Below are 21,449 nucleotides of genomic sequence, written 5' to 3' on the forward strand. Positions count from 1 at the left end.
ATAATGAGCTCTGTATGAAATGACCTCTGTAGTACACACCGACCTTAAGAAAGTACATGTGAAATTAAGATAGTATGTCCTCTGTAACAGGTACTCTATGGATAAGGCCGGTAACTGTGCACATCTTTAAAACGTTATTTAAAATTCCTCAGTATTCAATCAACTCTTAAGAGATGCATAAAAGTAACAACTGAAGAAATAAATTAGTGTTTGGAATTCAAACTAATTAAAATTCATACAGAGTCTCACTGTACTTTATGTGCAGACACCAGTTCAGGGACAAAATGCCATATGTAAATGTAGGTATGCAGTACAATCTGGGGCTCCTGTTTAATCACAACTATTAATTCAAAACAAATCAATACCAGCTGCATGTGCTGGAGTAAAATATGAGTTGCATTTTGCATATATAAAATACATGTGGCATGATATGAAAATGTAAATGCAATGCATCCCACTGAAGCAGAGGGCAAAGATGTGTAGTGGAGTGGACTTAGATCGCCATCTGCTGGAATAAGCATAAATAAACTAAGACAAGTTTCTCTGCTTCATCACATTTTTAACTTTCCTGGGAACAAAGACATTATATCCAATTATGAAAAACTCTTGTTTCCCATGTTTTAAATTTTTCCTTAAAGCATCATAATTCATACATTTTTAATGTTTTTCCAGAGGTTGAGTCTTCAATTTTTTCCTGTTCAGTGGCAGTGTGGAAAGACTGCTGCTGTGGATGAAGTGACGACAGGAAAGCAGAGGGGTTTTGAAACCTGCCTAAAAGCTCTATTGAACTGAATCAGGACATGGGTAATTAGCAGTGAAGGTAAAGCTGCTGAGTGAAAACAAGAGATACAAATAACAAGCAAGCTAACGCTGTTTTTAAAGACTTCTTCAGAGGGACATAAGGGTGGGAATCTGTAGACATTTCAACTGCAACAACAAAACAAAACATGCAAGAACTATTGTAATGCGCAAAGAAGGTGCTTGACAGTCAGTCATCTGGGCAAACTTACTGTGTTTACAAAGTGTCTTCTGGTCATTTTAGAAAACAGAACATTTTCACAATGACCACAGGGGATATTTTGTTCGCATAGTTGGCACTCGTGCATCTCATTTGAAACACTAACAATTGAGTTTGGCAACAATGTAAAGTGGACACACTGTCTCCTGTCCAATTTTAGCAGAAATTAAAAACGCATTTTCTGTGGATCAACACCATAACAACAACAACACGAAAAACAGTTTGCATTTTGTTTACACAGGATGTTTGTATTTATTGCAATAAATCTTGACATAATACAAATGATTTGTGTTCGTTCACTGTTGGTAACCCAAAAAAAAAAAAAAAAAACCATTAAAGAAACACTCTTCCAAGAAGCTCTGAATTATAGATACCCTTTTGTTGATGTTGTTGATGTTAGCACATCAGTTTGACCAAACCAAATATATTACACATCATAAAAGAAGACCGTGTTAGAATAATGAGAAGTTATTGTTTTCTGATACTTGTGGCTGTTTGTTTCAGTCCTCTCTTAGATAAGCCTCAGGCACCTCTTCCTCCTCATTATCCTCTAAGGAGGCGGCATACTGTGCCATCCTTTGAACCTCCATTACTTTAGTCTCGGCCAACTTCTTATCTGCATCTAGTGAGAGTTTTCGTGCCTCCTCCACTTGCGCCTGGGCCAACTGAATGTTCGTCCTTGCAGTTACAGACGCATGCTCAGCCCCTGAAAAAAAACAAAAAAACAAATGCAAACAGTGTTCAAAGACTCACACAACAACCCTGTCCAGTTCAGACATTAGCTAAAGTCATTAGGCAGCCTTCCTTGTCCATCATCTCCATTCTGTTTAAATGCAAAAACCTGTCCGTCTGCAGAGTGACAGCAAATGATCCATACACCGATCAAGGTGCAAAGCTGTCAGCACCTGAATGGAAACCACCACAAATGGCAATGTAGAAAGCTTCAAAAAGATGAACCCTAAGAGAACTTGCCTCAACACTACAACCTGACTGTTGTACCACACAAGCCAAATAGTTCCGATTTTTTTATTTTTTATTAAAACAAAACAAAACAAAAAAAAACACACCTGATGTGTATGCGGCCTCAGCTGCTGCTTCACAGAGCTTCATTGCACTGAACCAGGTTGACTCGAAATGCTTGCAGTCTTCCTGTCTGTCATTAACCTGTCAGGACAAAATCAGAATAAGACCCAAACAGATCTACAGCAACCTGTTTGTAAATCTGTGGTCACATTTACAAAGAATGACGAAAAAAAAACAAAACGAGAGGTTTTCTTTAAATACTTCTAACCGAAGAGAGCAATGAAGACTGACCTTTGCACGCTGGCCAATGATCACCTGCCAGACTGAATCCTCCTCTGCTGGGGTTAGTTTTCCCAGTGAATCCAGATATCGTTTTTGTAGGGCAATGAGTGTGTGCACAGCCTGGAATAAGGACAAGGAGCTTATTAAAGAACAACTTAGTAGTACTTTGGAAACAGTAGGAACACTTCAGGGGTCACCACAGCAGAACATCTATCCCCGCTTCACCTTATCCTTTACATTATCTTAAGTCACACCAACAATTTCCCTGTCTTTTTCTTCACTTCATCCCTAAACAGCTCCATAGTCACCATTTACTGTTGTCCATTTCTCCACTGCACATGTTCAAACAAATTAAACTTTATTTTAATGGTTTTAACTGCAAGATTAAACAGTTGCTAGATTTATGATGCAATCTGAGAGCATGAAAGTGTTGGAACAAAGTGATATTTGGAGGCATTTTCACATGCAGTTTAATGTGTTGCACTGAGCAGGATAAGCACTGCAGTCTGCAAACTCGTGATTTTATAAACCTTTATTTATCAAGCTAATAAGCAGATTTTTGAACAGGCATGATGTGTACTCACTGGGAATGGGAAACTCGATACTGGCCTTACATGATATTCTGTACACTGGTCTGAAACATGGTTCAAAATAGCCACATCATATAACCACAGCTAACTGATGTTTTGGTTCATTTCATGCCATTTTTGACAAAGTGGCTTTTCTGGTGCTTCTATGTTTGATCAGCAGACTGCTGAACAAACCTGATGACACTAAATACCCAAAAAACATATGTCATTATGATCATCATCAGTGTCAGCAGCAACCACAGCAAAAGAATCAGCAGATAGTTTGTGGGAACTCTTTGACAGTGAAACCCAGCTATACCCACCGTGCAAGCATTGATGCCACTGCAGAGGTCAAAAAATACCTCACTGATGTATTTGTTCCAGACATGACACATGATCCACAGGTCGTTTACTGACATTTATTTACAGGGACACTGTGTTGTTTTTATAATAAATAAAAACAAGTGTGCTGTGTGAACAATTTTTTCATGGGGATGTGACAAAAAAGAAACTAACTCCCCCAAAATGCTGAAAAACTAATTTTTGAAAGAACATTTTTTTTTGTTACACATGACAAATTTAGACATTGTTACTTGTTTTTCTCTCACTGAACTGTACTAAGCAACTGAAACAGCCTCGGTTATGTTAACGAAAATAGTATTTGCTGAAACACACAGTTCATAACAGTCACAGCATGCTGTTTTTATACCAGTTTTTCTTGCTATGTTTTGAAGATTTCGTGAACACATGTATTGATCATAGTTACTGATAGTCTAATTCTTATTTAGAACTGTGCAATGCTTGGTGATAGGTATAGTTGCCAGTGGGTGTCATCAGTAGTAATAATCTTTACAAGATGTTAGACTGAGGAGTCTGTGGACCAGGTGTTTATATACTGAATTATGTGATTGTCTGCTTTGCTGATGACAGAGTGATGATGTTACTGCTTTGAGCAAGGCATGATCGGGCTCATGTTTCCCACAGACAGGAAAGGCATTCAGTCGGAAAAAGAACAAGCAGCTACTCTGGCTACTGCCTTTTCACAGGGGCTCATTACAGCAGGTAGGCAGGTAGTGATTTGGCTGAATTTTACGCTGGATGTCCCTCCTGAATTATGTTTAATTACTGCAAAATCAAGGGGCACACACAAGAAACCAAATAAATAAACATTAGCAAAAACACAATATAATGCCTCCAAACCCCTACGATCACAGTATAATCTTTAGGTGATGGGCCAGAACTATCTGATCTATGGAGCCCACACCATCCTGCAGAACACAGGATCCAAAGGATCTGCTGCCAAGATTTGAGCATGGGCACAGAGCGACCATGTCATAACAGGTGAAAACTGTTTGGGCAGGTACTACTCAACTTTAATTTTGTGGCTGATCAGTATATACTTTAGTAGAAAAATGTAGTACTAGTTTTCACATAACCTGTTCAATGTTCTCCCATCAGGCAAAAGATACAAGAGTAATAGTAGCAGAATATCAGACTTCAGGAGTACTACCTACCCCCAAGCTTAAATACGCACTGAACCTTTTATTAATTCAGTTTATTTACATCCAGCTGTGATGATATAATCTGAACGTATTATGCACTGAAATTTATGCTATTATCTTTATTATAATAGCACTAAAAATTATAATAATTAAAAGTTATATATTAAGCTGTATATTAAATGATCCTCTTGCACTGTGGACTGTTGTTCCACTAAAGTCATTTTAAAGAAAACTGATCCAGTGGAGTTTTTTTATGGGGTGATCTATAGCATGAACTTGTATTTTTATACCATGTTGTGCAGAGTTGTGTGTTGTTGGATGTTTCTTGCAGTATATGTGAGCCCATCGAGATAAATTCCCATCAACTGTGATGGTAAAAATGCTACAATAAACATGAACTTGGACTAGATTTTACTAATTGGACAGAAAGTTTCCCATAAGAGCCAGACTTACTTTGGCGTACTCTGTGATGGCATCTATTAGTGCTAGACTGGTCTGAGAGAGAAAAGTGCTTGAGCTGTCGGTCGCCAGAGAGGCTGCTCTTTTGATTAGGGAGTCATGAGAAAGGGGTTCAACCTGCAGCAAAGACACAGAACATAAACATGTAAAGTAGGTCAGGTAGCGGATATATACTGCTGTGAAGTTTGTAACAACTGCTGGGGCAGGGAGGCCGACTCACCTGTTTGAAAGGTACAGCACACAGCCCACCGCCCACAGCTAACGACGCTACACCTGTGTATAGAATATTTCTCCATTTTCCCAGTTTACTAACTGCAGGCTTTCTGCTGCTCAACAGGACACCACCGGAACTCCTGATAAAACAAAAAAATACTTTCAGTTTCAGGCTGCGAATTCCAGTGAAATCCATGACGTTTTTACCAGTCGATCAGGTACCAAAGCTCAAAAAGCCCAACAAGGGAAAAACAAACAAACAAACAAACAAAAACCAAATAAAAAAATGAAAACAAAAGTGAAGCTGATTTACACATGAATGTCATTTTTTTTTAACATTTTTATTGAGTTACAAAAACAACCCTCATTTAAGCGTAGATGAGTTATGACTTTAAGACTCATAACTTCCCGTTGCCATTGTTAACCGCGATATCAAACAAAAAAATCATTTTCCTACACTAAAGGATTTTCTTTTCAAAAGTCAGTTCAGCCTAGGATAAATCGACCTGATGACAAAATCAGTACGTATGTTTATTCAACCTTAATGCCTTACCTGACGAAACGGAGATACACTGCTCCCTTCCTAAGCGCGGCCATATTGATCAGTCGCAATTACAACACATCGAGCAAAGGGCTCCAACGGAAGCCGAGGAGGGACATACAATACAGGGTGCATTTCTATATTCATTTATCCTTTTCTAACGCTGTTCTTTTTAAAGGACATCGAATAAAACGGAAAACATTTTCTATCAGTATAATGACTAGACTACTTACTGCTGTGAGAATACAAATCATTTCTGTACTCACTCATGCGAACTATGCCAGCAAGATCCAAACTACAAGGGTGCAACAAAGCACTGGGAGCATATTTGTGCATTTTTTGAATTTATATCTTCATTATCTTACACTTTGCGTAACATTAGGCTGTTATTGCATTGGGGTTACCACAGTATAAAAACTAATAATAAAAATGAATATATGATGATGAAGATATGATGTTAGGATGTATGACTGTTGGATATGGAAATTCTTCAGTAAAATCAAAAAATACAAAGAGACTTGTTCTTCTAGGAGTTTAATATATACAATACTCATGACGTTTACTCTTGATATTACTCTTGACTTCATTAGACGCAGGTATTCATGGAAATATCATATTCCTATGTGTCAAGTGCTCCAAATATCCAGTTCTGTATGATCAGGTCTGCTTAAACCCTGTCCCTGCCCTTTTATAGATTTTGATTTAAAGAAGAAAAGAAAAGAAAATATCTTTGTTCTATTGAAAGACTGATTCTTTACACCCCCCATGTTTAAACCCTGAAACAGTGTATTATAGTTTTCTGATTTCTGACTACATGGTATTAATGGCTGCTGCTAATACTGAAATTGGAGTGTTCACCCATGGTATTTCTGTGTAACTGTCAAAGCTTTCATATCAATTTCTACAAGGGCTGAATGTGCCTTGTGTTGGACAATCTTGTAATCTTCATCTAACAATGAAGTGAAAGCTCTGCAAAGACACACAAGGTCGCCCCCCTGTGGTTAAAGAGCTACATGCACTGTTTGTATCTATCTATCTATCCATCTATCCATCTATCTATCTATCTATCTATCTATCTATCTATACAAACAGTGCATGTAGCTCTTTAACCACAGGGGGGCGACCTTGTGTGTGTATATATATCTCGAAATCAAATGGACAGACAGGCAGACAAGTTGAAGGCCCTTAGAAAAAGACACCCAAACTAAAAGCAGAAAAAAACCCAGAAGTGTTATGGTCTTTTTGGCACATTTCTGCACCTCATGCATGCATTTGAAGTTTCTTCCTGTGTGTCTTTTTTTCTAAATATTCATGTGTGTTGCCCTGACATGCCCATGGCAAAGGGCATTTTAAACCTTATCGATTCTTTTAATTTGGTGCAATGTGTGACCAGTCCCACACATGAACGTGGACACACTGGATCTTGTTTTATCTCAAGATTTTTCTGTTTTTAACATAGAGATTTGTGATCCTGTGTTTTCTGACCATAGTAGTGTGGTGTTTGTAGTTCCTCTTGCCTGTACCTCAGTTAAACGTCGTACTGCTGCTCAGCACTGTCACATTTTTAACTCCTCCACTGCTGAGCAGTTTTCATGAGTTTTTAACCAGAGCTATAAAATCCTGGAGTTTTTATGCACCCAGACTGAGGAACTGAGCTCTTGGTTTTATTCTACCTGTGGGACTGCTTTGGACACTGTGGCTCCATTAAAAACCAGGCTGCCTAAAACTAAATCTGAGCCCTGGCTGAACAACATGACCCGAGCTGTCAGACGCGAGTGCCGTGAGCTGAGCGCATATGGAGAAAGGACAAACTACAAGTGTCATTACAGATGCTAAAGGACTGTTGGAGTCAGTATCAAAAAAGTGTAAAAGGTACCAAAAGTAAACACTTCTCTGACATTAATGTGTCAAAATGTCACAACTCGCATGTTTTAATAACAGACCATTAGCTCTGTTCTTAGTGCACCACATACTGACTGTATCGAGCCCTTGTAGCCTGTGAAAATCTTTTTACACTTTTTTATTGAGAAGGTCTCCTCCACCAGGGCTCAAAATCTCTCCTTCTGCTCATGACCCCACAGTCTCTGCTTCCTGCTCTGCTGTCTTTGACAGGTTTGAGCTGGTGACTCTGACTATGTCCACACTAGCCCGGATAGATTTGAAAACTGTGTTTTTCGTCTGAAAACGCTCCGTGTCCACACGTGCATCCACATTGAAACGGCCCAAAACGCTTACGTTCCAGTCCTGCGCATGCGCAAAAGCGAGTGAGAATTAAAGAATTTGAAGAAAAGCCATCTGGAGCATGTACAAACTGATATTAATCTTTTTAGGGCTGTCAAAATCGAGAGCAATCAAAACAACTGCTGTATAATGCCCTCCGCTATCTTTGTTTAATTGGTCACGTGACTGCATCACATGACTAAAATGCGTCATTGTTTTAGAAAGTTTGCGTTTTCGAGTGTCCACACTGTGACGGGACAGCTCCGTTTCAAATGTATGCGTTTTCGAGAGCATTTTTCCTTGAGGAAAACGCCGTCTCAGTGTGGACAGGAGACCAAAACAGAGAGAAAACGATGCGTTAGTGTGGACATGGCCTCTGTCCTCTTTAAAGGAGAGTCGTTTGAAGCCTGCGGGGTCTCCAAATGATGCTGTCCCTCCTCGACTCTTAAAAGAGGTGTTACCAACAGTTGGTTCTTGAGCTGGTAAACCACAGTTTGTTGTCAGGTGTAGTCCCTAAAGATTTTAAACATGCTGTTGTCAAACCCCTGACTAAAAAACCTGCTCTTGTTCCTAGGTTCTTGCAAATTACAGGCCTATCTCCAAACTACCTTTTCTTTAGAAAATTCTTGAAAAGATACTTAACAGCCAATTAATGACCTTTCTGGAAAAGCAAAATGTTTTAGAGGTTTTCCAATCTGGTTTTAAATCCTTACATATCACTGAATCAGCCCTTTTAAAAGTTTTTAATGATTTTTTTTTTTAGCTACTGACGCTAGCCACTGTGTTGTTCTTGTGCTTTTAGGTTTGACAGCTGCGTTTGATACACTGGATCATGCCATTTTACTCTCTAGTTTGGAACAGTGTGAACAGCATTAAGGTCACAGCACTGGAGTGGTTCAGGCCCTACTTGGCAGAGCAAACTTTTTGTGTCAGTCTCTGTGACCATGTGTCGTCCCCCGCTCCTCTCTTTTGTGGTGTCCCACAGGGCTAAGTTCTAAGCACCCTCCTCTTTTCTTTGTATCTGCTCCCTCTTAGTTTTATACTGAGAAAACACGGCATTGCATTTCACGTTTATGCTGATGACTGTCAGATCTATGTCCCTCTAAAGAAAAAAAGCACTTATTCCATAAAGCCATTACTTCAGTGACTTGATGACATTAAGGCTTGGATGTCTCTTATCTTTTTAAAATTCATTGACAAAATGACTGAGGTGATGGTTTTTGGTAGTCCCACTGAGACCCCCAATGTGTATTTAGATTCTTTGGCCCAATATAATAAGCCAACTGTCACAAACCTGGGGGTCAAAGTGGATTCTGAACTGAAGCTTCATAGTCAGATTAAGGCAATCGTAAAATCAATTGTTAGCACTCGGCTGGATTACTATAATGCACTTTATATAGGGATCAGTGCGTCATACATTGCTTATCTACAGAGGGTGCAAAATGCTGCGGCCCGTCTTTTAACTGGCACTCGAACGTTTGAGCACATTTCCCCTGTGAAGCTTCACTTCACTAGCTGCCCATTCCTTTTAGGATTCATTTTAAAATTCTTTGCTTTTAAAGCCCTCCATGCTCTCTCAGGTCAGCTGTTTCCTGAATGTACCTAGGACTGAGCGTAAACTTAGAAGAGATCGTGCTTTTACTGTAGCAGCTCCAAAACTGTGGAATGATCTGCCTTTATAGATTAGACAGGCCTCTTCTCTGCCTGTGTTTAAATCACTTCTGAAAACCCATCTCTTCACCATGGCCTTTGACACCATGTAAGATGTTGTTGTTGTTGTTTTTTAGTTGGTTGTAGTGAGCTGATGATGCTGATTTTAGTGAGATGCTGGCCTTTGACACCTTGTGAGATGTTGTTTTTTAGTTTATTTTTTATTAGTTTATTCTATGTTGTTTTACGTTGTTTTTTTTTAATATAGGGCTGTTTCAAATGTAATTTTATGTATTTGTGTTTTATTTTTTGGCTGTTCTTAACTTACTTACTGTACTTGCTGGCTATTTTAAAGTGCTTTATAAATAAAGTTGGATTGGATTGTCTTTTTTTTAAATAGAAAGCAGGATTATTTTTATTTTTAATTGTAGATTGTGTAAATAACAAAGTGAGTGTTGTGCAAAGCCATGCTCTTAGATGGCTCTTGCAAATTTCACTGTTCCAACATACTGAAGAATCACAAGAATGTCTTAATATTTGTTAATAGTCTTTATCCTTTTAGTTCAGGTCATTTTTCAGAGGCCCGGGAGCTTGAGGGTTCTGCATGTTTATCTGTGTTGTTCCTAGGACTGTTCTCTTCTGGGCAGAGATTTTGAATGGCATTGCTGGCATCTGCTGAAGCCTATTTGAGGGTCATTGCTCCGTTAACATGGAGACCACTGTTGCCTTCACCTTCCACATCTTCTCAAGGTCCTCTCTCAGTGCTTGGTATTTCTCAAGCTTCGCATCTTCCTGATGTTGTCCTCGGGACTTCCAGACCATACTTAACACAGGTGTTCCTGTATATGCCAGCCACTTGGTCATGGCATTCCATGTATGGCCTGGATGCTAACATCTTGCAGCTGTTATGTACTGGACTATCTCAGAGGCATCTTTGCAGAGCCTGCACCTGGCTTCTTGCCTGGTATAGCAGACCCCGGCCTCTTTAGATCTTGTGCTAAGACCTTGTTCCCGTGCTGCCATGATTAATGCCTCTGTGCTGTCTTTCAGGTAGGATTTCTCAACATTATATTATGTATATTATATATCAATAATATATTTCTCACTTCTTCTATCTGTCATGCAGGGGCCCATCCTTCCATGATGGTTTCTCTTCTTGCTCAGGTTTCTGCTGCCTAACGTATTCACTAAGCACATGATCAGTTGTAACTATCTTCCTGATGTACTAATGGATCTTTGTTGTTTTATCCTGGATGGTGGTTCTGAATCTCACTAGTCCTTGCCCTCCTTCCTTCTGCTTTGTACTGTCTCAAGGTGCTGGATTTGGGATGAAGCACTCCATGTATGGTTAGGAGCTTCTTTGTCTTGATTTCAGTGGCTTCTAATGATAAAACTGTATTCAGCGAAATTTGATGATTCAAAAATTATTTTGACATATACTCATGCCTAAAACATGGACCTGGAATAAAAAAAAAAGGAAACTAATAAGGATACCTTTTGCTTTGACCAGCCACCTATCCCAAATGGTGATATGACCATTTAAAGTTTTGCCAAAATGCAGTTTATGAATTTTTCTCAAGTGACTTTTCAGAAATCAGATAAAATCAGGTTATGAATGATTGTTCTTCTGCACAGAGATGTTAAATTAGCGGATTTTTCTTATTGAAACTACGACATATCACAATATAATGCTACGATGCTGAAAGCTAGATTAAAAAAGTTGTGGTGAACAAAAAGAAAAAAATTCTCTTTGACTATAGCTCTTGGGGTGGGTATAAAAAATGTTTGACTGCATTTTTAAATACCACTTATTTACTTTTCTGCACTGGAAGTTTAATGTAACTAACTTTTGTACTTCACAAATGATCAGGGTCCCCGAATGCAAATTAAACAAATTAAAAGGTCATATGAAGAAAGCAAGGTGTGAAAGATATTACACACCTACATTTTGCAATAGATCCTGTCATATAAGCATTATTTCTCCACACCTTCAAACTCATTTAGCAGTCAGGAATATATCTTAACATTAATATAAGTAATTTCAATTTAAGTTTTGTTGACCATTTTTTCCCCAGTAACTTTTACCTTCTGTCGTTTACCTGCTATTGCATGTGTTGTCATTAACCGCCAGTCAACAGAGCAGTCTTTAAATAATTAATGATCCCATTAATGATCACTTTTAATTAGTTTCAGTGGAGGTTATTATTATTACACAAAGGGATAAAGTCAACTGGCTAATTATCATCATTATGACTGCATTAAAGAAAACATCAGCTGATGACAAACAACCTGGAACTCCCCCATGACATCAAACTGATGAGCAGGTCAAACTTTGAGCAGTAATTTGGCAATGTTTTAAAACTAAGCAAAGTTTCATTTTCCTGACATACGTTTAATTTTCCTGACATGGATATAATGATTCCAACACTCAAATGTCATAAAAAAAATAATAAAAAATTTAATGATTTGTTAAATCATTAAATCCTAGCTATGTTCTCCCCACTAAAAAGGTCATAACAGCAGTGAAAATTTAGTTTTTACAGAATAAAATGTGAACAGGCAGGACTGAGGCTCAAAGCCTAGCTACACACTGCTTCACAGCCACGTCGTACTTTTAAACAACATGTTTTTTTTCTTTCCTTTAGGCCCTGAAAGTCATGGTGGAGGCCAGGTACCAGGAGATGAAGGAAAGCTAAGGCCAGCATTGAGAAGGCAGCAGCTGTGAGTCTGACATCAGATATGTGGACCTCCATCAACACAGAGGCCTATCTTGCAGTCACCTGCCATTTTGTTGATGAGTCCAGCACATTGTTTTAGGAGTGCAATATTTTCCTAATGCACACACTGCAGAAAATATTGCACAAGTGAAAGGCTCACTCATGACACAATGGACTATTACTGACAAAGTCACATGCCTAGTAACAGATGGGGCTGCCAATATGGAGGCTTGTGCAAGGGAGCTACAACCCAAACATGCCATATGCATAGCTCACACCCTGAACTTGGTGTTGAAGAAGGCCCTTGACCAGACCCCTGAGGTCACTGACATCCGTGCCAAGTCCAGGAAGACCGCAGGATATTTCAGGAACAGTACCACTGCAAAGGTAAGTTCTTAAGTGGCTTAATTACAGTTTCTTTAATGCTACTTAAGTGTATAGTTCTGCTCCCTTGACAATCTAATGTATGCTTCTTTAATTGTATTTTGTAAGGAGAGGCTTTCAGTGGTGCAGGAACAACTAAGGAAGCCTCAACTCAGGTGGGATGTCTGTTGTGAGACATCCCACCTGTTTCATCTGAGGAATTTGGTATAATTTCAGAGTGTCTGGTTGTCCTAGCACCATTTAACGATGCAACCACTGAGCTCTCTCAGGAAAAAAGGGTGTCTGGGTCAAAGGTCATACCTTTGCTCACTATGCTGGATCATTGCCTCAATGAACAAATGGAAAAATCACCATCCATTGGGTCTCCTCTGGCTCAGAAGCTGAGGATGCTATTGAGAGAGAAGCTGGATAAAATACAAACCATGTGTAAGGGGCTACTAGCCCCGCTATATAGGGGTGAAGAGGCGCACAGGTTGCCCTGAATGACTAGTGGGTGGTGGGATCTGAGTCTGTGACCCCCCCCCCTACTAGTACAGTTGACCCTGATACTTACTTCTGTAAGAATCGTTTTAGCTGTCTGGCTGCTACAGGCACAGAAGAGGGGCTCCAGGATTCAATCTTGAGAAACGATGCCTGCCTGGAGTATACTATACTATCAGACATAAACACAGCCTAGCCTACCTTTCCTCCGATTTTCTGTACCCCAACCAGATAGCTTGGGTGCCCCTACTCCAAGGCAACTTGGGTTAGACAAAAACATGAAACGGTCTCTTCTAAGCAATGTTAAACTTTAATTTGCTCAGATGGCCCTTTGAACTTTACCATCCATCAGTTATGATGGGCCCTGAAATCATGGATGGCAAGAAACAAAAATGCAAAAGAAATAAAAAGAAATCAGGTTCAACGAATGAAACAGGCAATTGTGATCCCACTGTTGTAAAACCCTGGGTTTACACTAGCCACAGACGGGGATCCAAAAAAAAAAAAAAAAAAAAAAATCACGAAACAAATAAAATAATGAAACAAAGAAATTCTCTTCTCCAGAATGATCAACACTGTATCACAAACATGATACAGTTTACAATGTTCACAGGGTAATAGTCCCAGTTCCTACGAGTCAGTCCCAAAAAAATGTCCTTTGAACATGCAACCATATACAGCCTTCTTTGAGGTGTAACTGTAGTGAACAGGAGCTGACTGCAGGGTCCCAGTCCATTAAGCTGACCAAAGCTACAGCAGCGGGAGTGAGCAGTCCAGTCTCAGGTTCACGAAAGCAAGGAAAATAGAAACCATACCTTTGTCTCTCGGCGACAGTGCGTGGGAAAAGCACTGGGCTACCAAAGGGCTACACTTTCACATACAGCGTAACCAAGGACGTCGTCTGGATGACAGGGTAACCTATTCCTCGGGGACCCACTTTGTCCTCGATGTCGGGTCCGTAGAATACATCCAACCTCAGGCTAGCAACGGGAAACATTAAGTGTCGTGACTAAACAATATTTCAAATTAATACAGGCAATCCATCATAAAGCAATCATAGATCTAGCCATTACAAATAAAAATCCACCAAGAGGGATGGCAAAACAAGTGATTAAACTCACGAGCTTCATTAAACCAGCCTCATCTTCTGAGGAGGTTCAAAGGGCAGTAGAGAGGAATACAGAACAGTGGTTAGAGAACAACCTGCTGGCGCTGCAAGAACATTACATCAGCGTGATTACAAACTATGCTAACCTTTCTTTTAATGAAAATGCTCTCCGAATAGCAATTGCTTGGGCAGGAAAAAGATATAAGGCTAGATTCTCTCAATCTACTGTGGAAACCATGCAGAACTTCTTTTCAGGGGAGGGAGAATCACCTGATAGGTCAGTTTATGTAGAATCATCCCCCGAGATATCACTGGAGGGAACATCGACATCAGATTTTGACATAGACAGTGAAGGAGATTTTCCACCATTGCAAAGATCAGAACAAGAACATCACCCGTCCCTCTACCCCAAAGTGATAGTTGGGAAGCAGACCAGATCAACGGCTGCGGCCTTAAATGACAGAGGGAGGAATAGCCAGGGCCCAGAGAGGGTCCATCCACCCCCACGGGACTCTCAATCCACTCCGTTTGGAGAGGAATTAACAATAGACCCTGATATGAATAGACCACTAGAGGGGACCCGTAATCGGACCCTCTCCCCTATAACACCAATACCCACAATTGTGGAAAATAACTCGGCTGCACCCACTCAGGTCCATTTGGGGACACGTGAAGCTAATGTAAGTCAAAAGGGGTCTGCCTCTCCGCCCCTCACCCCACAGCCTTCACAACAAGGAGGTGCGGGCGAGGGAGACCGACAACATAGGGAGAAAGAAAACAGACCCCCCTTTCGAACATCTGAAGGTGACTTCACAGAAGGTAATGTTAATCGGATCGAAACAGCCGGCAAATTTAACAAAAGTGAGGGCAGTTTAAGAACAAATAAACATTATTCTAGACCCACAAAATTGACCAGTGTATCTCTTCACCAGCCTACACAGGCAAGGAGCAATGTGGTGGTCTCTCAGAATGACCCGGGCTTACAAATTCATGGCTTTGAACAAGAGAGTAACACTCATCTCTTATTCTACTGCTACAGCAGCAAAATACAGGTTGCAAGCTGAAGGGAGTGCCGCTGTAATGGACACAAGAACAGGGGAGCGAGACACCGCTAAAAGAGTAACGGGAAATAACAGCATGATGATGCAGGGCCCGGTCAAGCGCAATAATGCCGACTGTGGGACGCAGACGACCTCATCTGACCCTAAAATTACTCCCTAAATGTGTCAGCGGCAACCTCACATCAAAAACGAAATAACTCAAAACAGATGACAAAGAGAGAGAAAGACAAATATATACATTTTCCCAATACCCATAAGGCCCATAAGGGGAGAAAGATTATGGACTGGCAATTCAGATGTAACAAACCAATTTGGTTCCTGGGGGACTCTAATCTGTATCGTATGTCGCCACATTGCTCAGGTGAGATTCAGGTCGACAGTTATCCAGGAGCGTCGTTTTATCATTTTAACCAGATCTTGGAAAAAAACCCTTCGCATGCACTGGTGAAGCTGGTGGTGCTGTCGGTAGGTATCAATAACAGAGACCAGGACCCTCATAAAATGTGATCCCGCCGGGAAGGCCCATTGTATCGGACTGTAGCAGCGCGACTTATATCTCCCTCTATATAGATCGATTTTTGGGACCTCTCTTTTGTAAACATCCTAGCTCTCTGAAAGATACATATCACTTTTTGGAACTTATTAAACCAATACGATTACCGATAAATACGCAATTGTTCACAATTGATATTGAAAGTCTCTACACGAATATCAATACAGAATTAGGCCGAAGAACAATAAAAAAACATTTTGGAACAGCATCCGGACCCTAAGAGACCGGATGAAGAACTTTTGCAGTTGTTGGAAATCTGTTTAAGATGCAATGACTTTGAATTTGCGGGGAGACAGTACTTACAGGTTCAGGGTACAGCTATGGGGCACAGATATGCCCCTTCCTATGCTAACCTATATATGAGCCAATGGGAATGTGAATCCCTGACAAAGTGCCCGCATAAACCAACCTTCTATTTTAGATTCTTAGATGACATCATAGGGGCGTGGTCCCATGGTGAGAAAAAATTCACTGAATTTATTGACATCCTCAACAATCACCACCCCTCTAACAAAGTCAAATATGAAATGCATCCGGTACAGGTGAACTTCCTGGACACGACAGTGTTCTTGGAACAATTGGATCAAAATCTGAAAAAAAATTTCTACTAAGGTTTACTTTAAACCTACAGACTGTCATGCTCTTCTACGCAAGAGTAGCTATCATCCTAAACACACCTTCAAGGGCATCATAAAATCGCAAATCATCAGATTCTATAGAATATCCTCAAAGGAGTCAGATCTTCAGGACTCAATTAGTGTATTATTCCGGAGCCTCAGAAAGAGGGGTTACTCTAGTAGGTTTCTCAGAGCAATTAAAAGTAGCACACTTGCAGGACTCAATCCTAACATAATGAATATAGGTGAAGTCTCAAATGATTCAGGGGGAAATCGGACTCAAAATCAGGTAGAACTGGGGAAACCGAACAGACTTATGCCACTGGTAACCACTTACTCGCGCTCCTACCTACCATTGCATCATCAACTCAAAACAAACTTTAAGAAACACACCTCCGGTTTGACACGATTCCAAAACTGTAGAGTAATCTCAGCCCATAGGAGAAATAAGAATCTAAGAGACATGCTTGTCAGGGCCAAATTACCAGAACAGATGAGGCGAATAAGATCAGCGAAACCCGACCATTGGGCCTTTAAGCTGAGACGGTTTTGTGTACAATCCTCATGGAAAAATAGGGGCACCCATTCTGCAGAGAATGACCCTTAATATGAGGAATATCATTTATTGCATCTGGTGCGAAAAATGCCATCTACTCTATGTGGGTGAAACAGGTCAAACTTTGTTGGAGAGGTTAAAACAACATATCTATAGCATTGAGAGGAACAGACTGGGCACCCCGTTAGTATTACATTTTCAAACACACACATTACAACATCTGAGCATAACGGGACTTCAAACCTGTGCGACGTGGACGGAGGGCCAGAGGAAGAGATATGAAAGGATATGGATCTCCAGACTGCGGACTCAACAGCCACAGGGCCTGAACGCAGCCTGAAGCGCTCCTTTTAAATTGTATTGACAATTATTGCTGTCTTTATGCAACGCTTGCCATGACAATAAAAGCTGGAGAGGTACCTTCTGGGGTTAAAAAAAAAAAAAAAAAAAAAAAAAAAAATTACATATATATATGTTGTTCCCGGGATCTGCTGGAGCCACTCGCCTAGCTTGGGAGTCACCGCACCTAGTGCTCCGATTACCACGGGGACCACTGTTACCTTCACCCTCCACATCCTCTCGAGCTCTTCTCTGAGCCCTTGGTATTTCTCCAGCTTCTCGTGTTCCTTCTTCCTGATATTGCTGTCATTCGGAACCGCTACATCGATCACTACGGCCGTCTTCTTCTGTTTGTCTACCACCACTATGTCCGGTTGGTTAGCCACCACCATTTTGTCCGTCTGTATTTGGAAGTCCCACAGGATCTTAGCTCGGTCATTCTCCACCACCCTTGGGGGCATCTCCCATTTTGACCTCGGGACTTCCAGGTTATACTCGGCACAGATGTTCCTGTACACTATGCTGGCCACTTGGTTATGGCGTTCCATGTATGCCTTGCCTGCTAGCATCTTGCACCCTGCTATTATGTGCTGGATTGTCTCTGGGGCATCTTTACACAACCTGCACCTGGGGTCTTGCCTGGTGTGATAGACCCCAGCCTCTATGGCTCTTGTACTCAGAGCTTGTTCTTGTGCTGCCATGATTAGTGCCTCTGTGCTGTCTTTCAGTCCAGCTTTGTCCAGCCACTGGTAGGATTTCTGGATGTCAGCCACCTCCTCTATCTGCCGGTGGTACATACCGTGCAGGGGCCTGTCCTTCCATGATGGTTCCTCGTCTCCCTCCTCTTTCTTGGGTTTCTGCTGCCTGAGGTATTCACTGAGCACTCGGTCAGTTGGGGCCATCTTCCCAATGTATTCTTGGATGTTCGTTGTCTCATCCTGGACTGTGGTGCTGACACTCACCAGTCCCCGGCCCCCTTCCTTCCGCTTAGCGTACAGCCTCAGGATGCTGGACTTGGGGTGAAACCCTCCATGCATGGTAAGGAGCTTTCTTGTCTTTATGTCAGTGGCTTCTATCTCCTCCTTTGGCCAGCCTATTACCCCAGCAGGGTACCTGATCACGGGCAGGGCGTAGGTGTTGATGGCCCGGATCTTGTTCTTACCATTCAGCTGACTCCTCAGGACTTGCCTGACCCTCTGCAGGTACTTGGTGGTTGCAGCCTTTCTAGCGGCCTCTTCATGGTTCCCATTTGCCTGCGGGATCCCCAGGTACTTGTAACTGTCCTCTATGTCTGCAATGTTGCCTTCTGGTAGTTCAATCCCCTCAGTTCTGACTACCTTCCCTCTCTTTGTTACCATCCGACTACACTTCTCCAGTCCGAACGACATTCCAATGTCATTGCTGTATAGCCTGGTAGTGTGGATCAGTGAATCGATGTCTCGTTCACTCTTGGCATACAGCTTGATGTCATCCATGTACAGGAGGTGGCTGACAACTGCTCCGTTCCGTAGTCGGTATCCGTAGCCAGTCTTGTTAATGATCTCACTGAGGGGGTTCAGGCCTATGCAGAACAGCAGTGGGGACAGAGCATCTCCTTGGTAGATCCCGCACTTGATGGTGACTTGTGCTATGGGCTTGGAGTTGGCCTCTAGTGTTGTACGCCACATCCCCATTGAGTTCCTGATGAAGGCTCATATATATATATATATATATATATATATATATATATATATATATATATATATATATATACGAAAAACATAACAGAAGCCACAATTCCACAGTTGAATATGAACTTTCCCCATCATTTACAGTATTGAATCCAACAGCGGTTAGCAGTAACAGATGTGTGCTGTGGTAATGACATTGTGGGAATATTTACTTCGGAGTCACATGCACAAATAACCCTATCTAAAGACAGAGCTCAGCATAAAGCAGTTTTGTGGTTGAATGGTTTGGCAACTACCTTTATGTCTCTCAGTCTGTTTGATGTATAATGACAATACAGCAGATGTGCATATGTGTGCTTTTTAGAGTGAATTTTACTATTTGCAGATGTTATGAATGTTTCTAAATGGGGCACTTTAGACAAAGATAAATTATCCCTGGATGGCTCTGTCTTCAGAGGCAGAAAAAAGTGTTTTTAAACTTATGGTTGACAACAGCTCATTCATTGGTGTTGAATCCTCAATGCGACAACTCAATGACCAAGTCATCATTGTTCAGATTTTGGTAGGAGTTTTCCTTTGCATCAACACTATGTTGATCATAACCTTTTTTATGAAGGACGCCTTTTACAGAACTATGCGCTACATCTTATTTGCTGTCACATTACTGTCTGATTGTCTCATTTTAATTCTGACAGATTTGTTGCTGATCTTGAGCTATTTTCGTTTATCTATACAGGTGTCATTGTGCCTTATTATGTTTGCAGTGTCATCCGTGTGTAACTTTGTCACACCATTTACTTTGACAGCAATGACCCTGGAACGCTATGTGGCCATTTGTATGCCCCTGCGTCATGGAGAGCTTTGCTCCACACGCAGCGCTCTGCAGTGCATCCTCATCATTCACGGCCTCAGCTCTGTGCCCTGTATTTTGATTCTGTCTGTCTTCTTTGCATCTGTATCCTTAAGCTTCTTCACACAGTACCGGGTTTTGCTCTGTGGAGATGTTCATTTTACGTAGTTGGCAGGGTCATCTCAGGTCAGCTATAGGTCAGTTTTACTTCTTGATTATGTGCATTATCATTGTTTTCTCTTATATTCAAATAATGAAAGTGGCCAAAGCCGCATCAGGAGAGAACAAAAAGTCAACACATAAAGGGCTCAGAACAGTGGCTCTTCATGCTTTCCAGCTGTTGCTGTGTCTCATCCAGCTGTGGTGCCCATTCATTGAAGCTGCTGTCCTTCAGATTGATTTCATGTTGTATGTTAATGTACGGTACTTCAACTATATAATGTTTAGTCTTACTCCTAGATGTCTGAGTCCTCTCATTTATGGCCTCAGAGATGACACATTTTTCCTTGCACTAAGATATCATGTCCTCTGTCACTTACACAGGAAAAAATCTGTTGGGGTTTCTAACTAACAACACATGATTCTACTAAAGAACAAGATAGGAACTGAGCTTTAATGTAATGATAAGGAACTAAGCAAGCAGTATATGCTCTATCAATTTTGTCTCCCAGCACTTGGAACTTATTATCCTGACACTCAGTAATTCTTCTATGCAGAATACATTGTTTAACTATTAACGTGTAACTAGTCCACTGTGGTGAGAAAACCAGTTGATTAATTGAAGCTTTAGTAACATCAAGGCCTCTGGTACCTTAATTTTGTAACTTTTAAAATGTTGCCCAGGATCATTTAATGATGATTTCAACATTAATATTTCAGCATTTAGAACACATTCAGACTGTTTGTAGCCTGCATTTAAAAAGCACTTTGGACTACATTTCATCCTGTTTAGAATTATTTTGGCCGCATCTTCACTCCAACAAGATTCTAACTGTGACATCTGTCTGACAACATGATGAATGACTGATCACGTTGTGTTTTAGCTTATAACTAGATTAACACGTGGCAAATGCTTCATTGCAGGGGAGCTGGCTGACAACCTGACTTACTATCGACAGAGTCATAGAGTTAGAAGGATGTAGCTGATAAATTTTATTTAGAGATCATAATTATGATTTTCCAATAGTCACTGTCTGTATCCTTACACTGATGACTTTTTTTTATTGTTAAAATGCAAATGTTAAATAGAATAACAGCTTAACATCTATCTGGGACTTCAGTGTTTCTACAAACATAAACTTCTGCAAATTAATGTGTTCCAACATTTGCTTTAATAATGAATACAAATATAAAGAAAGGTGAGTGTCCATCAGCTGGTTCAGGAGGGTTGAGCCTTCTTTTGTTAAAGAAAACATTTCTAGCAAGTAGGCTAGGTTACCATGGCAACACGTCTTATCTATCAGTCATGGAATTAATAAGCAACATTTTCTTAATTTTTCCTTCAGTGTATCAGTTCTAATCAGCTGTTTTGCCTTAAGCTATGTGTTTTTTTTGTTGATGAAAGTTAATCCCACATGTGTGAAATTTAGTCTGTTGTCATGTTTTTATTCTGACAGCAGCAGTTAACAACAACAATA

General features: G+C 40.6%; 1 protein-coding gene and 1 pseudogene across 1 annotated transcript; one reads left to right on the forward strand and one right to left on the reverse strand.

Annotated features, from left to right (window-relative positions):
• Window positions 1-870: 870 nt before the first annotated feature.
• LOC120737224 (diablo homolog, mitochondrial-like) lies at window positions 871-5,740 on the reverse strand. Its single transcript, XM_040037804.1, has 6 exons — window positions 5,620-5,740; window positions 5,074-5,206; window positions 4,848-4,970; window positions 2,333-2,443; window positions 2,086-2,182; window positions 871-1,724 (listed from the first exon to the last, which is right to left on the reverse strand). The coding sequence occupies exons 1-6, from the start codon at window positions 5,661-5,663 to the stop codon at window positions 1,519-1,521; spliced, it is 714 nt and encodes a 237-aa protein (XP_039893738.1). The 5' UTR covers window positions 5,664-5,740; the 3' UTR covers window positions 871-1,518.
• A 13,325-nt stretch (window positions 5,741-19,065) lies between these two features.
• On the forward strand, window positions 19,066-21,449 carry LOC120737045 (annotated as a pseudogene).

Source organism: Simochromis diagramma, unplaced genomic scaffold, assembly GCF_900408965.1.
Source record: "Simochromis diagramma unplaced genomic scaffold, fSimDia1.1 OVJJ01000463.1, whole genome shotgun sequence".
NCBI classification, from domain to species: domain Eukaryota; kingdom Metazoa; phylum Chordata; class Actinopteri; order Cichliformes; family Cichlidae; genus Simochromis; species Simochromis diagramma.